The sequence below is a fragment of the Chiloscyllium plagiosum genome, unplaced genomic scaffold, assembly GCF_037043375.1.
Source record: "Chiloscyllium plagiosum isolate Xiang-an unplaced genomic scaffold, Cpla_swu_hap1 HiC_scaffold_31, whole genome shotgun sequence".
Lineage (NCBI taxonomy): Eukaryota > Metazoa > Chordata > Chondrichthyes > Orectolobiformes > Hemiscylliidae > Chiloscyllium > Chiloscyllium plagiosum.
The window spans coordinates 8,811,702-8,828,925 of NW_028270169.1; the positions used below are offsets into that span (position 1 = coordinate 8,811,702).

Below are 17,224 nucleotides of genomic sequence, written 5' to 3' on the forward strand. Positions count from 1 at the left end.
AGGTGAGTCATACGCGTCAGACAGCAGAATGGGCTTTAAACTAAATGGTGAAGAAGGGATGGTGACAGAGGAAATATTTCAAATCAATAGAGAAACAGAAAAACAATGAGATAATTAAGCAGGACAGCAACTTGATTAATGATAATCAGAATGCAACAGGAAAGGACAGAGTATACAAATTTTAAAGAGTGCACCAACATGGATCGTCAGGAATTGTAAAAATGGCAAAAAGACAGAAATAAAAGCTCTGCATCTATATGCAGCATTTGTAATGAAATGGATAAACTGTTCGAATAGATTAGAAATAATCATGGATGACCAGATAACCATTAGAGAGACATGGGCACAGGTTGTCTAATGCTAGGACCTGAATATGGAAATACACTTCCCATTTTGAAAAGTTACAAAGCTCAGAAAAGGTGGTGGCACAGCTTTGATAATTAAGGGTTCCAACTGTACAGTTTTGAGAGATAGCCTTCACTGAAAACAGCAAACTCTAATCCATTTGAGTTAATAAATAGGAAATTAAAAGGGTATTGGGTAGAAGTGATATTATAAACCTAACAGTAAATACAATATTGGACAGACTGTACAGAAATAAATGGAGTATGCAGAAAAGTCTCAATTATGGGGCGATTTCAATCTGCATGTAGACTAAAAATCAGATTAGCGACGGTAACCTGGAAAATGAGTTCACACAGTGTCGTCAGGATAATTTCTGAGAGCAGTACATTTCAGAGCCAAGAACAGAAAATCTTTGACTATTTAAATGGGAAAACTTAAATGGTACAGAAGGAGCAGTGTCCACTGCACACAAATTGCATAAAGTTAGTATGCAGGTACAGCAAGTAATTAGAAAGGTAAAACGGAATGTTGACATTTAAAGCAAGGGAATGGAATATAAAAAATAGCAATGTTTTACTGCAGCTGGAATATTGCATACACTTTTAGTCTCCTTATTTGAAATAAAGCAATTATTTTTTAAGCAGTTTATAGAAGTGTCACTCAACTCACTCCTGGCAAGAACTGTTTATCTTATGGAGAAAAGTTGAATGGGTTGGGCCTAAACCCATTGGAGATTAGAAGAATGAGAGATGATCTCATTGGAAGATTGATGATCCTGTGGAGACTTAATAGGGTAGATACCGGGAGAATATTTCCTTGTGAGGAATACTTAAACTCTAGGACAAATAAGAGGTCCCCCTTTTAGGACTCAGTTGTTAATATGTGGAATAAAAACTAAATGCCTTTAAGCAGCTTAGCAGGTCTGTCAGCATCGGTAAACTGTTATCTTTACATTTCTCTCACAAACATTCTTGTAGCATAGATCATGAAAACGTGCCTTTTAAAGAAACATCGATTCACCAATTTAATTTTTTGGTTTAGAAATATTTTCAATATGACTCTGCTAGAAGTGGAGAACAATGACTTCAGGTTTGTCCCTGCAGTGTCTGTACTTTATTTTTCATGTTTAGGCTTTCAGTCAAAGCCTACCTTTATTCAATTGTTAACATCAACACTGGATCTATACTCTGTTCTCTCTACAACCCTCTTCAGCACTCTTGCACAATAACACACCTGATCTTGAATCTTATTTGCCCATTAATCTTTCACTGACAATCCCTGCTGTTTGATTTGCCTCAACCCCCTTTTCAATTTATCAAACATATCCAGCTCTTCAGTTCCAAAGATATATTGAATTCAAAACATTTTTCTCTCCAGATGCTGATAGACCTGCCAAGTTTCTCCACATTTTGCTTTTAATTCAGAACTTCAGCACCTGCCACATTTCGCTTGCTTTGATATGTTGTTCTGCTATTCAGTTATGGCTGATAGGTTTCTCAACCACACTCTTTTGTCTTCTCTTTGAAACGCTCGATTCTCCCCACACTTACTAATCAAGAACCTATCTCTGTCTTAAATACTGTCAAAGACTTGGCCTCCATAGTCCTCTGCAGCAATGAATATCACAGATTAGTCAGCCTCTGGTTGAAGAAATTCCTCCTCATCTCAAATCTAAAGGGGTTTCCCTTCACTGTGAGGCTGTGCACTCAGGTTCTAGTCTCTCCTACAAGGAGGGAGATCTTCTCCACATCCACTCTATCCAGGCCTCTCAATATTCTCTAAGTTACAATCAGATTCCACTTCATCTTTCTAAACTCCATTAAGTACAGATGCAGAGTTCTCAAACACTCCTCATATGACAAGACCTGCACCCATAGGATAATTCTTGTAAGCCTCTTCTGGACCCCCCTCCAATGCCAGTACATCCTTCCTTAGATATGGGGCCCAAACCCCCCTCAATATTCCAAATGTGGTCTGACCAGAGGCTTACATAGCCTCAAGCAGCACATCCCTGCTCTTGTATTCTAGTCCTTTTGAAATGAATGCTAACATTGCATTTGCATTCCTAACTGCCAACTGAACGTGCAAGTTAACTGTAAGAGAATCCTGAATCTGGACTTCAATATCCCTTTCTGCTTCAGATTTCTGAAGCTTTTGCCTACTTAGAAAATAGTCCAGTCTTTTGTCTCCCTATCAAAGCACATAACCTCATTTTCCCATATTGTATCCCATCTGCCACTTCTTTGCCTACTCTTCTGGCCTGACTAAGTCCTTCTGCAAGGCGAAAGTGAGGATTGCAGATGTTATCTCTCCACCCCCGAGCTTCCAGCCTCATTCCTGATGAAGGGCTCCTGCCCGAAATGTCAATTTTCCTGCTTCTCGGATGCTGGCTGACCTGCTGTGCTTTTTCAGCACCACTCGAACCTTGACTCAAGTCCTTCTGCAGCCTCCCCATTTCCTCAAGACTACCTGCCACTAACCTACCTTTGTATCATCTGAAAACTTAGCAACAATGCCCTCAGTTTCTTCATCCATATTATTAATGTATGACCTGATTAGCTGTGGCCCCAACACGGACTCCTGCAAACTCCACCTGCCAAATTGAAAAAGACCGCGTTTTTCCCATTCTGTCTTCAGCTGGTCAGCCAATCCTCTATCCATGATAGTACCTTACCCTCCAACACCATAGGCTCTTATCTTATTTAGCAGCCTCCTGTGTGGCACCTTATCAAGGGACTTCTGGAAATTCAAACGGATCACATCCACTGGCTCTTTGTTGAACTTGCTTATTACCATTTCAAATAATTCCAACATTTTGTCAGGCATAATCTTCTCTCGATGAAGCAATGTTAACTCAGCCCTATTTTACCATGCACTTCCATGTACTCCACAATCTCATCCTAAATAATGAACTCTTAAATCCTACCAAAAACTAAGGTCAAGCTAACTGGCATTTAATTTCCCATCTTCTGCCTCCCTCCCTTCTGAAAAAAGGGATGCTAAATAAGCCATGTTCCCTCTGATTCAGAAATTCCTGAAAGATCTCCACCAATGTTTCTACAATCTCCTCAGCTATTTCCTTCAGACTCTGGGGAGTAGTTCTTCTGGTCCAGGGGACTTTTCCACCTTCAGACCTTTCAGCTTCGCCACCATCCTCTCCTTAGTGATGGCCACTAAACTCATCTCTGCTCCCTGACGCTCTTGAAGGACAGTTACTCTCCTGGTGTCTTCCACTATAAAGAATGGTGCAAAATACCTGTTCAGTTTCCCCCACCATTTTTGTCCCCCATTACTACTTCTCCACTCTTTGTCTACTCTTGCCTCTTGCTTACTTTTTACGTACCTAAAAAACTGTTGCAATCTTCTTTTATATTACTTGCTCGCTTACTCATATTTCAACCTGCCCCTCTTTTATTGCTTTCTTAGATGCCCTCTGCCAGTTTTTGAGAACTTCCCAATCCTCTGGTTTCCCACCTACCTTCACCACATTGTACGCCTTTTCTTTTGCTTTTATGCTGCTGCTGACTTCTCTGGTCAGCAATGGTTGCCTCATCTTCCCCTTAGTATGTTTCTCCTTCCTTGGGATGAATTTCTGCTGTGCCGGAATTATCCCAAGAAATTCATGCCACTGCTGTTCCACTATGTTTCCTGCTCGGCTCCACTTCCAATCTAGCTAGCTCCTCCCTCACGTCTCTGGAATTACTTTTAATCAACTGCAATATTTGATTCCAGCTTCTCCCAATCAAACTGCAGGATGAATTCTACAAGATACCCCCTACAAGTTCCTTCACCTTAAGCTCCCTAATCAAGTCTGCCTCATTACATACCTATGTCTTATGTTCTTATTATTTCTCAAATAATTAACTGCAAATATAAATTTCTCATGCAAAGTTGAAAAGTTAAAGTACTGTGATACAAAATAGTACGACACACCAAGTTTAGCAGTGTTTAAAGTCTCTGTAATAGATTCTTTTCCCTCTATTTCAAATAAAAATGACTGAACATGTTCTTAATCATATAAAAATTCCAGATTCACCCTGTGAATTATTACCCTCATATTTCTCCAACAAATTGCTAACATTGATCATGGAAATAACGCATGCCTTTTCAAAAGTTGATTCAATTTATGTTTTAGTTCAGCAATGCTCCAGTTTCCTCCCACAGTCCAAAGATGTGCAGGTCAGGTGAACTGGCCATGCTAAATTGCCCATAGTGTTAGATGCATTAGTTAGAGGGGAATGGGTCTGGGTGGGTTACCCTTCGGAGGGTCGGCGTGGACTGGTTGGACCAAAGGGCCTGTTTCCACACTGTGGGGAATCTAATCTATTCTAATAAAAATATGGAGGAAAAACTGGTGTAAGATCAGTTTGCTATTTTGTTTTAAGGTTTGGCTGCTAGGCGTTACTAGCTATTTACAGATTTCTAACTAAAACAAAGCAGTTTACTGAAAGCTCTCTCAAATCAGCAAAACTCATTCAACATTTTCATTCCCACTTACCAACAATGACTTCTACAGCTGCTATTGAGTCATCATCCCAGTCTACCTCTTCCTGTTTGTCGTCTGTAGTTTCCTTTGAGCTGGTCTGTATTGGATAAAATTGCTTCCATTCTTCTATCAGTTTAAGGGTGGGAGGATCAGATAGCTTGAAAGACTGACCTGTCAGGGTACCACTTAATCCAAAGGGGCTGAGGATCACTGGAAGGAAAAGATGAAAATATGCATTGACAAGGACTTAATAAATTTGTGGTTGAATGCTAGAATCAACATGCTATCTTGTGTCCTGAGACCCAGATCTAATTCAGCACAGATTGACAGGATTAAATATTCTTCAATTTACTGGTTGCAATTATCCTCCATGGAATGAATTTGGGCAACTTTAAAACCGACTCCAAGCAAGTAAAAGCTCAAAGCAGTAAGCAAGTGTCAAGAGAATCAGGCCAAGGACGCACAGGAGCAATGGAAGTTACAAAAGAGTTCTTTCTGAAACTTAATAGAGAATCATTATCAAATCAAAATAGAGTGAGATTAACTTTGTACTGGAAATCCCAAACCTAATTTGGGAACAGGTGCATACCTGTTGCCCTAGAAGCACATCATCCACATCCTCAACAAGAGGAGAATGAATAAAAAGCCAAAACAATAGATTTTAGAGGAGAACAATTGCTTTAAGATAATGGAAGTCAATGGTGACATATCAATGATCTAAAAAGTCACTTAAGTAAGGAAGAGATTCAGAAAAGTATCCTTACATAGACTGCTAAAACCTTGAAATACCTTGCTATGCGGAAATACAATGCATCTTTTAGATGAGGCCAAGAGAAAGGTCAGTGCAGACACAAGCAAAATGGGCCCCTTCTTTACTGCAAAAGTCCCACTCACTTACATAATCTTGAAACAAAAAAAAATGCAGTTTGTTTTGACTGATTGTGAACATATTATAACTTGACATTTCCCTCTCCTCTCTGATGGTGAAGTTTCTCATTTGACAGGCAACAGTGGCTTTCTAGTCCCTTATTCTGCACAGTTAAATACAGAGTATTCCTCTTACTGCTCATTTGTACATGGCATCACAGTGAAGCCAAATCCTGCTCTCAATACAGGGTTATACATTTACATTTTCCAGCTGAGATAAAGGGATACCATGGATCAGGAATAATGGAGGTAAATTGTTGTAATCTAAATCAGTTCACCTCACCAGCTGGTTTATACAGGGTACAATTTCCTTGCCTGAACAGTATGAAAGCAAGCCAAGTACTGGTTTTATTCACAAGACCACTGGAGTTGGCATTTAACAAATCTGTTCCACTTAAGCCTTCTTCTCGCTCCCTGTTCATATTAAAAGAGGCTTTTTACACCTTTTTTTTTCAGAAATAAAAGTACTCTTACCTTGGAAGGGGTTGGAGGATCCCTGGGCCACAGTGACATGTTGTTCACTGAGATGGTATACTGGTTGATGCTGGTTTATCTCAACACTGGTACAGACTTTACTATCCCCATGCAAGAAAAAAGTAAAGGAACAGGACAAGTGCTCACTAGAGGAAGGAAAAAAACAACATAGTTACAAAGCTTGTATCAATTTTAGTTATCTATAATATTATACAAATTAGCACAAACAGAAACAAGTCTCATTAACTTGAATATCAGATTCATAATATAGTGAGGTGACCAATTGCTTCCTACTTCCCTTCTGTTGCTCTGGGGTGTATTTACAACATGGCTGTATTTACAAGCAGTCTAGTGTTGACAAAGTTGGGTTCAGCTTTGTTCCTTTGCTTTCTTAAAAAAAGCAAGAGCTCTGCTAAAATAGGATTGTTCAGATGGCTTATTTTTGTCCAGCTCTTGGCAACTAAGATGTACACAATTAAAAAATATCAAGTTGATTGAAGGGAAGGAAGCCACAGAAGGTAAACTATATGCAAACACTTGTTAACACAGTATGATGCACTTGAATCTTCAAAACAAATAGATTGAACAGTGGTTTTCAATCTTAATGGAGAATTAATTGGCTAGATTGGTTCAAACCTAAATGCAATAGCTTGATTAGCATGTTTAAAAAGAATAATATTCCTAACCAGACAGCAATTGGATAGACAATTCAGAGCATTAGTACAAACAAAGCAGTTTGCAGGTAATCCTCATCAGACTGCTGCTGGTTTTTGAAACAATACAAATAAAGTTAACAGTCTTGCATTTAGTGGTGTGTTTTTTAGAAAATAAAATAGGAATAGACTATTAACTCTCTCAATCCTTTAGCAGAATTAAAGGGATTTTTTATTACCACTGCAATTTTGGAATTCTGAAATACCAACTTATATTTATATAGTGCCCTTAATGTGATAACAGGTCCAAAGGATTTCATTCTATGGCACCATTTAGAGAACGAATTGCACAAAAATCTCTCTATATACTCAAAACATTTTAAAACCATCATATTCATTAACTTTAGCATCTAAAATAAGGAGTTCATAAAACTTATTCTAAGTTAGCGAATGTTGAAAAGATTTGTAGCCCAGGTTGAGGTTCTGGATGTAAGTTTGTTCACTGAGATGGAAGGTTTGTTTTCAGGCGTTTCATCACCGTACTAGGTATCATCATCAGTGAAGCACTGATGTTACGACCCACTTTCTATTTGTGCGTTTAGGTTTCCTTGAGTTGGTGGCGTCATTTCCAGTGATATCATTTCCTGTTCTTTTTCTCAGAGGGTGGTAAATGGGGTCCAAATTGATGTGTTTGTTGATGTTGGTGCGACTATCCATCTGATGGTTTGCTGGGTTTCTTCTGAGAGCTCATTGTCTTTCAGTGTTGTTTCTAATGCTGCTAAGAAATATTTCTTGTCCGCATCCCCAAAGTTGTAATTTAATCCTCTTACTTAGATTGCTTTTTCAGTGTTATCCACGCTTTTAGGTTAGCTGTGTTGTTATTTTGTGCGAGTTTGTTGAGTTTTTCTGCAGGTCTAGTTTTCTCGTTTTCTGTGTTTGTCGCTGTCTAATGTCTATGGCTCGTTCTACTCTGTGTGCATTCATAGTCTGCCACGTTACCGAGAATGGTTTTTTGACACGAAATTTCCCAGTTGTATTTACAGAGTCTGTCGTGGGCATGGTTAATCATTTCTCTAAGCAGTCTGTGGCTGTTTTGCTCTGCTATTCTTTATACTATTCTATCACGAACGTCATTTACAAAATAGCTTGCAAGAGCTGTAACAAACAGTACATTGGACAAATAGGCAGAAAACTAGCCACCAGGATGTATGAACATCAACAAGCCACAAAAAGGCATGACCCATTATCACGAGTATCCTTACATACAGATGAAAAAGGACAACTTCAAGTGGGACAACACATTCATCTTAGGACAAGCAAAACAGAGACACGCATGAGAATTCCCAGAAGCATGGCATTCCAACCGGAACTCTATCAACACACAGAATGACTTGGGCCCTATTTACACCCACAGAAAAAGAACAGGAGATTACATCACTACAGGAAATTATACGACCAACCCAAGGAAACCTAAACACAGAAATAGAAAGCAGGTCATAACACCAGTGCTTCAGGAGGGGCTCACTGATGTTACCTAACATGGTGACAAAACGTTTGAAAACAAACCTTCCAGTTCAGCGAGCAAACTTACATCCAGAATTCAGTCAAAGTCATCTTGACAATGATGTTATTGTAAGGATTCCACTCTGGATCATGTTATTTTTAGAATTATTACTCTACAAAAAAAATGTATCCCTCTTCACCATTGATTTGGATAGTCTGTCTTTCTTGAATGATAGGATGATATTTGGCTCACTAATGCCATCCCACGAGTAGATAATTAAGCCATACAAAACACCAAGCAGGTAGTGTAATGATCTCAGCTGAGGTGCATGCTGGACAAGTCAGATCCCAGGATGAAACCTGACTGAATAGACCATTAAAGTCTCGTTTATTTTTTCCTCACCACTGTGGAGGTCAGTCACTGAGCACATTCAGAAGGGACTATCAATGAACTTTTAGCAAAAGAACGTAAAGGTTTATTACACAAAATAACTTGCAACTACTTACTAATGCTTTGAACTGTCTAGTTAGGAATAAAACCATGAACTATATTACATGATACAAAAAATGTGTGAATGAAACAGAAGGACTGCAGATTCTAGAAATCTAAACCAAAAACAAATTGCTGGAGAAACTCAGCAGGTCTGGCAGCATCTGTGGAAAGCGGAGTTAACATTTCAGGTCCACTGACCCTTCTTCAGAACTGATGGTAGGTAGGAAAAGGTAGTATATATACTGAAGACAGGGGTGGTGAACGGAAATAGGTATTCAACAGGTGAATACGGGAGAGGGAGACAAACAGTTAGGCAGACAAAGAAACGGATAATGGTCAGCCACAAAAGCAGAATTGATAACATGGACCATTAGGAGGTAAAAATGGTTAGGTTCTGCTGAAAGCAGCCCAAGACATGACAGGGCCTGGTGTGTGGAGTTGAGTAATGGCCATCAGTGTGAGGAGAAAGTGAGGTCTGCAGATGCTGGAGATCAAAGTTGAAACTTTATTGCTGGAACAGCACAGCAGGTCAGGCAGCATCCAGGGAACAGGAGATTCGACGTTTCGGGCACAGGCCCTTCTTCAGGAATGAGCAGAGAGTGTTCAGCAGGAGAAGATAAAAGGTAGGGAGGAGGGACTTGGAGGAGGGGCGTTGGAAATGTGATGGGTGGAAAGAGGTCAAGGTGAGGGTGATAGGTCGGAGTAGGATGGAGGCGGAGAGGTCAAGACGACGACTGCAGGTCAGGAAGGCGGTGCCGGGCTGGAGGGATTCGGCTGAGACAAGGTGGGGGGAGGGGGGGGGGGATGAAGAAACTGGTGAAGTCCAAGTTCATCCCATGTGGTTGGAGGGTTCCCAGTCGGAAGATAAGACGCTCCTCCTCCGACCGTTGCGTTGTTGTGGTTTGGCGGTGGATGAGTCCAATGACCTGCATATCCTCGGTGGAGTGGGAGGGGGAGTTGAAATGCTGTGCTACAGGGTGGTTGGGTTGGTTCGTCCGGGTGGCCCAGAGGTGCTCTCTGAATCGCTCCGCAAGTAGGCGGCCTGTCTCCCCAATATAGAGGAGGCCACACCGGCTGCAGCGGATGCAGTAGATGATGTGGGTGGAGGTGCAGGTGAATCTGTGGCGGATATGGAAGTTTCCTTTGGGGCCTTGGAGAGAAGTGAGGGGGGAGGTGTGGGCGCAAGTGTTGCACCTCCTGCGGTTGCAAGGGAAGGTGCCGGGAGTGGAGGTTGGGTCGGTGGGGGGTGTGGATCTGACAAGGGAGTCGCGGAGGGAGTGGTCTCTACGGAAAGCTGATAGGGGAGGGGAGGGAAATATAGATGAGGCCCTAAAAACTTACTGAGCTTTAATATTAAAAGTTCTGAATACTGGAAGCCACCACAGACACTACATTTTCTGATGATTTGCAAGGATTCATTCAAATTCATGATTCTAAAGATCAGGGCAGTGTCTGGCCATGGTTTGAACAGCACATTTGGTCTTGTTCATCATCCGCAGGGTGGATTCCTCCACCTCCACCCACTTTTAGAACATATTACCTCATTGCAGCAGTTATTGGACAATCTAACAAGTGATACATTACTTTTAATTTGAAAGCAAACTTCATACATTTTGGTGCAGAACCCTTTTACTCACCATACCACAGGTGGTCTGCTGTTTTTGGGCAAAATATCTTCAGGTATTTTCTTTGCAATGTAGCCTGGAATGCCTGCTTAAATTGTGTGCTAACTTACAGTACAAAATAAAACAAAATTCTGGGGATGAAAATTTGAGGACAACAACTAATGTTGTCATAGCATTTTGTAACTGTAAAGGAAATTCAACTTGTATGCCAGATAAAGGCAAAAGGAAGACTTTTGGCACTGAGAAAAGAATATCGTCTTATTAGCTGTGATCTATGGTAGCTCTACATATTTAACAGAACTGCAGAAGATGATATTCGCTCAAAATATAATATTGGTTGACAGTTTTTTCTTAATATTGTTTTCTATACAACATATTATTGCTTGCCCTAATAACAAGCTGTATATTAATACATTTTCAAATCTAATAGCATAATTTTCCATTTGCGTTCAGGAGATGGAAAATATCCAATCACTTGCTGGAACCACTAAAACCAAATTATATATTGTTACAAACCTGCCCACAACTATTCCTCTCTATTCTATCAGACCAGATTAAAAAAAATCAGATTGGCTAAGAGAAAAATTTGCCAATCCTACTGTTAATTTTTTTTTTTAAAAAACATCTCAACACCAGAATGCATTGTCAGTACATCTAAAAACAGTGAAGTACAAATGTTATCATTTCTATGGAAAATGCTTACACAAAATGGAAAATGTAACTTTAAAAAAAGACTTCAGATAAAAAATGGTTTAAAGATTTTTTTTTTAAATTATGGAGAAAGTGAGGTCTGCAGATGCTGGCGATCAGAGTCAAAATGTGTGTTGCTAGAAAAATGCAGTCGGGTCAGGCAGCATCAGAGGAGCAGGAGAATCGATGTTTCGAGCGTAAGCTCTTCACCAGGAATGTTCTGAAGAAGAGCTTACACTCAAAATGTCAACTCTTCTGCTCCTCTGATGCCGCCTGACCAGCTGTGCTTTTCCAGCACCACACCTTTTGGAACTAACGTATGTGCCAAAGGAAAATTACTTGAAGAATGCACATGGGGTACTTCATCCTAAAACACCAGTTTTACGGGATGGTTGCAATTCACAAAAAACAAATCTACACCTGAAAGGAAAAGTAGTTTTCCCATTTCAGGGTTTGGTTTGTAAATATGAATGTTACCATGCTTATTCCTTCATTTGAACCTTAGCTTTCATAAACTGGTTAAAAGTGGACTGCCTGGAAAAAGCACTTTAGGTCTAGTATCAGTTTCTCACTCACAAAGCTTTACCTATTTATATTATTAATTTATTCATTTGTTTTCTAACAAAGCTTTTTTCCAAAAATATTCCACACCATTAAGATCATCCCTCTCCTATATCCAACAACTTCATGGAGATATAACAATGCCTAATTTTATTTTTGAAAAATCTTCTCTCAACTATTTTACTATAAACTTTCAAACACTTCAGTTTTTGAATAAACAGGAACAAATAGATCATGTTGCTGGATGAGTGGAACTATAGACTGTGAATCTCTTCCGTTAATGTGAAATGTTTGCACAATAGAAAATTAGTCACAACGAAGTGTCTGCTTTCTGTGAGCAGAACAATGCAGAGAGTTACTGCTGCACATCGAGCAACATGATGTACCACATCAAGGCCAAGAACAAACGATGTTGAGGGGTGGGACAAATAATCTAAAATCCTCCCACAGAAACAAACTTGCTTGCAAAATTCAATCATTTTCATTTTGTTGAAAAAAGGGAATACCAACTAAGTCAAAATCAACAACCAGGATTACAAGTATCATCAGCACAAGTTTTCGAATAACATGCTAACAGTGAGCTTCACATTTGTTTAAATTATGTATGTCACAAATTGCTCAAGGCATACTGGTCCAGAGAAGTTAGTGAATAATGCAAAAGATCATCAAACTAGTTAAAATAAAACAAGCAGTGACCATGGAAAATTTTGTTAATGATGAAATTAAATTACTACTGCGATCACGGTCTTGTGAAAATGAAATGTGACAATTCAAGGGAGAACTTCAATGATTTCCCATGAAGTGTTATTTGAAGCAGGAATCTTAACCCATACAAACTGAAATCCGTTGTTTCAAATATTTTTAAAAATCATAAAGCGGCAAATTTAAATGAAACTACAAGTGCAGCTGCATTCAATCCTTGAACCTTACTCTCCCATCACTGCACCCATTCCCACCAACCACAAAGAAGTGTAGCCCTTAGCAGTTGTGTGTTGCTAAAGAATTTTTGCTGGGGTTGGCAATGAAAGAGCAGAGAGTAAAGTCCTGCCTTCAAAATTAAAAGATCACCAGTTTTTAGCTCTAGGCAAAACTGCTACAATGTCAAAATCCCAATTAGGCATTTGGAGGTAAAAACATGCTTGCTGCAGTCCCAGTTTAATCAATGGTCTCTTTTTCAAATCAGGTCAGTTCTGAGTTACTGGATTAAAATGTGATCATTCAATTTACACTCAATGTGTAACTATAAGTGAGAAAGGAGCCGTAACTATATTTTCAAAAAAGCAGTGAGCAGAAGTGGTGACAATCCACTTGCATTGCGGACAGTTTGAAATTAGATCTGTTAAATGCTGGAGAATCACAGGTGATTTGAATAGATTGATCACATGATAGACCCCCCCCAGAATAATGTGTTATAGAGGAGGCCACTGGGAAATAAAATTAGCACTTTAAACCACAGCAATTCTTCCTCAAGGCCAAAAGTACATTCATTTTTTCCTCAGGGAAGTCTCTGAGCAAGGGAAGCCATAGTAAAAATTCTGCTTTTCAAACACTTGGTAATAAAAGCAATTTGTCAATTACCATCATGAGGGAATTTGATGAATTGGCACTTCAGTGAATGCAATGTACTTCCATTTGCATTGCAATCTGCTTCAGGAGGAAATGGTGGACTACAGAAACAAGATTGCTTGCTATACAACTAAGTGTAGAACAATATGACATATGCTTCATTGGCACATTCTGGAATATTACCAATAAGTCAACTGCACTGAATTACGCATTGTACACTTAGGTCAACTAATTTTTGGGGTAGTATAGCAATAATCAGTGAGCAAATATTTTTGATCCTTAATTGTCCACATTTATTGAATTTTTCTCTAGTCAATTTAATTCTTCTTTTTACCATATCCCTTGCTCACCTTACAATGTGAGTGCAAGGTGGTGATTTGCTTCTTGGTTTCAAACTAATTTTTGTATTGGATGCAGCTGTACTGTTTGTTGCCATGAATAAGTTTTTAACTTTAATGTTGAAGTAATGCAAACGTTGTGAACTCAGATTCTAAATCAGACAGGAAATCAGTAGCTGGAAAGACCTTTATGCATGGGAAAGAAGAAATGAGCAAGCAAATATGCACTGTACAGCACCTTGCATGACCTCAGGAAAGGCTTGCCAATATGCATTACTATAGACCTGCTCTGTCGGGAAGACAAAAATAAATAGGCCTAAAAATTCTAAAAACTAAAAATTTGCAAAACTATCGGGGCAGCCCTGGCATTTGACAGGAACAATGAACACCACAGAAGGCACTGGAATATAGATTTGCATATGTTATTAGCTTGCTGTTCATTCACTTAGTACCCTTGTCACAGATTTACTTCTCAAAGGTAAGATGAATTTCATGATTATTTCTTCCACCACTGTGTTGGACAAATATTCAGCAATTTGACCATCTGGGTCACATGGAGTCATATGTAACGTCAAGTCAAGCTTGAATTAAAAGATTAAGATTTGTAATTATTAAATTTGAAGTCACTGGTGTCAAAATGGGTGTAGACACGGATTTTGTGGCACACACACACATCCTACAGGGCCTAGTTTTTCTTTGCCTCAAATTGTTAAGACAACCTCGGAACACAGGTTAAAAACCTCAGGACATCCCAAAGCACTTCAAAACAATTAAGTACATTTGTACTGACTGGCGTAAAGAAAGACATGACAGCCAACTGGCACATAATAAGCTCCCACAAACAGCAAATTGAAAATGGCCAGACTCCTTTTACATTATACATTTTTCTTACTCTATTAGTGTAAGTAATAGTATTATATTAAATGTGCAATACATTTTGTGCAATCGTTGCAGAAACACAAAAATGACATTGGAATTCAACATCCCACAGAGCTACCATGCAGTTGCAAAATAAAAACAAAAACATTGCATGAGAAATATTTACATTACACAGTCCATCTTTGCCCAGTGATTGTAGTGGCCTAGACTTGGAGAATGGGCTAGACCTACGCCACTATTAACAACATCTAGAGCACATCACATCACTAGGTTTTTTTTAAAAAATGTCATAAAGGCAGCGGTGCTCCAATGAGCCCACTTTCTGCCTCACCTTAGCAATATGCCCTTCCCAAATTTTGGCACATGCTCCAGCCCCTCTGAACCATATTCCCAAGACCTTCAGGTGAAAGGAATAAAGGATCTGTTGGCATAGCTCCCAAATGAACATAGTCTCACTCCTGCCTCAAATCTACCTTTACTCCCATGGCTAGTTCGAACTGGTGTTGATATTCACAAGTCGGTGTACTGACGACAGAGCAGAGAAGAATGTCAATGCCATCCATCCACAGGGAGGTTTATCTGCAGGCTTCCACTGTCTGGTACAGTCACACCTCTTAACATGTAACCTTCCTGATGGACTGAGCAAAGGTTTCTATACAGCACAAAAAAAAGGCAGGAAAGGGAGGGTGTAGGTTAGAGTAGTGCTGGAAAAGCACAGCAGGTCAGGCAGCATCCGAGGAGCAGGAAAATCGACGTTTCGGGCAAGAGCCCTTCATCAGGAATATTTTGCCCGAAACGTCGACTTTCCTGCTCTCGGATGCTGCCTGACCTGCTGTGCTTTTCCAGCACCACTCTAATCTAGACTCTGGTTTCCAGCATCTGCAGTCCTTGTTTTTACCTAGGAAACGGTGGGTGGCCCTGCCTGACTCCAGATCAGGAAACTTTAATTCCCACCACTGACTGAGAACGTAATCTGATGTTAGTGTCCAGCAGTCATATCCAACTGTGACTTCCCTTCCCAATTCTATTTTGGAGCGTATGTCCCTCATGGAGGTGCACGATACCCTGTCAAAAACCTTTTCCTGGTATGGACTGACGAGTCCGATATCTCACTTGTCCTGCAAGGTTTCAGAGCTCTTCCTGCCTGTTAAAGCTGAGGTTTGGTCAGGGTGCATCAGCAATGCCAGAGCAGACTTCAGCCTGTTAGCGGTGACTTGACAGGAGTTAGTAATCCACATTCAACAGCAAGGCTGTTCACCAGTTTCTAATTTCCTCCCTCTCCTCCTTCCATGATGATACCTTTCTTCATTGAATCACAAGCTACCTGCCAGAGGCATACTGTTATACACCTCCAGCAGTCCCTGGCCAATCAAGTCCAACAGAGCTAAATACAATTTGGCTGGTAAGCCATCACTTGCAAGGATTTTATTCTTTTCAAAAAAGTGCCTTGGTCAGCCCTTCCAGAGATAATGGCTGGTCCAGTCTCTCCAGCATGCTATCGAAAATCTCCTTGAGTGGGGACAGGAATGACTGGACGATCATGCTGTTTGTGGTCTTCATACTATATGGTGCTGATCCTCAAAATGTTGACTAAGGCAACATTACCTGCAGAGTTACATTGTACTTTGCTCAAAAGCTGCATGAGTCCATGTAACACACTTGTTAACTCATTTTTAAGATTAGAATCAGTCTAAACATTATGGCACAGACAACAGAACACGAGGGCTAACACCTTCAACATCTTATCTGGGCTGACACCAATTGTTACAGTTAAGCTGAGAATGTAATTTTTTTTTAAAAAGTGTTGTGATTTACATATGAAAGAAGTGAAACTATCATGGTCATTCAAACAGATGAAAGACTCTACAAATAATCCAAGTATTTTTCAATGTATAATTTCAGTTACATCACACTATAAACTTTTGCTATAAATTCTGCGTCTTACAATTGTGTACTCCATAACCACCTAAAGAAGCAGCACTCTGAAAGCTAGTGCTTCCAATTAAACCTGTTGGACTATAACCTGTGTTGTGATTTTTAACTTTGTACAGCCCAGTCCAATACCAGCATCTCCAAATCAAGGTGACATTAGTGAGCTATCTTCTTCCTTCAGGCTGCTCATAGAGCTCTCTGCGCACCTTCTGGAAGATGATCTCATTCTGCTCTGCAGAATGGACCAGAAAATAATCTTGGACGCCAAGGCAAACAGCAAGGCTTGCTAGCTGTCCATCTCCTGGAGATCCTCCTTGACATCCACCCTCATTGTCTGCAGCATAAGTAAGTTATGCATGCTCTTCTGGAGTTTGGACAGTTTTGCTTGTATGTCTCACCATCAGAACATCTTTAAGGATGAAGAACCTCTTGATGCTCCCTGGACTGTTTCTCACCAGTGTGCTGGAAACAACTCAACAATAGGTTTCACAATTCTCCAACCTGTGTAATCTAGAGTTCCTCAACGTATTCAAGAATCAACAGATTCACGTTCAATTTCCACATTTCCTGTCGATCCGCTGGTCATCCTGTAGGCATTGATGGAACTGACAATGCTTGGGACACAACCAGGAAATCTACCCTTGAGTAGATAGACCCGTCTGGCCGTGACCAGGGGTAGCGACGCTTTGCTGTCTGCAGGGGTGCTGAAGACATTGTGTAGCTTGACATCTTTAACCATTTCTATCAGGAAT

The 17,224-nt window shown here is 40.0% G+C and overlaps 1 protein-coding gene across 2 annotated transcripts in view; it reads right to left on the reverse strand.

The window, feature by feature from the left end:
• med13a (mediator complex subunit 13a) overlaps window positions 1-17,224 on the reverse strand; it is a 225,134-nt gene that overhangs the window by 111,387 nt on the left and 96,523 nt on the right. For both annotated transcript variants that reach the window (XM_043718104.2, XM_043718103.2), the window contains exons 5-6: window positions 6,233-6,378; window positions 4,844-5,041 (exon numbers count right to left, since the gene is read on the reverse strand). In XM_043718104.2, the coding sequence (XP_043574039.1) occupies window positions 4,844-5,041; window positions 6,233-6,378 (344 nt within the window). The remainder of the gene's footprint in view (window positions 1-4,843; window positions 5,042-6,232; window positions 6,379-17,224) is intronic.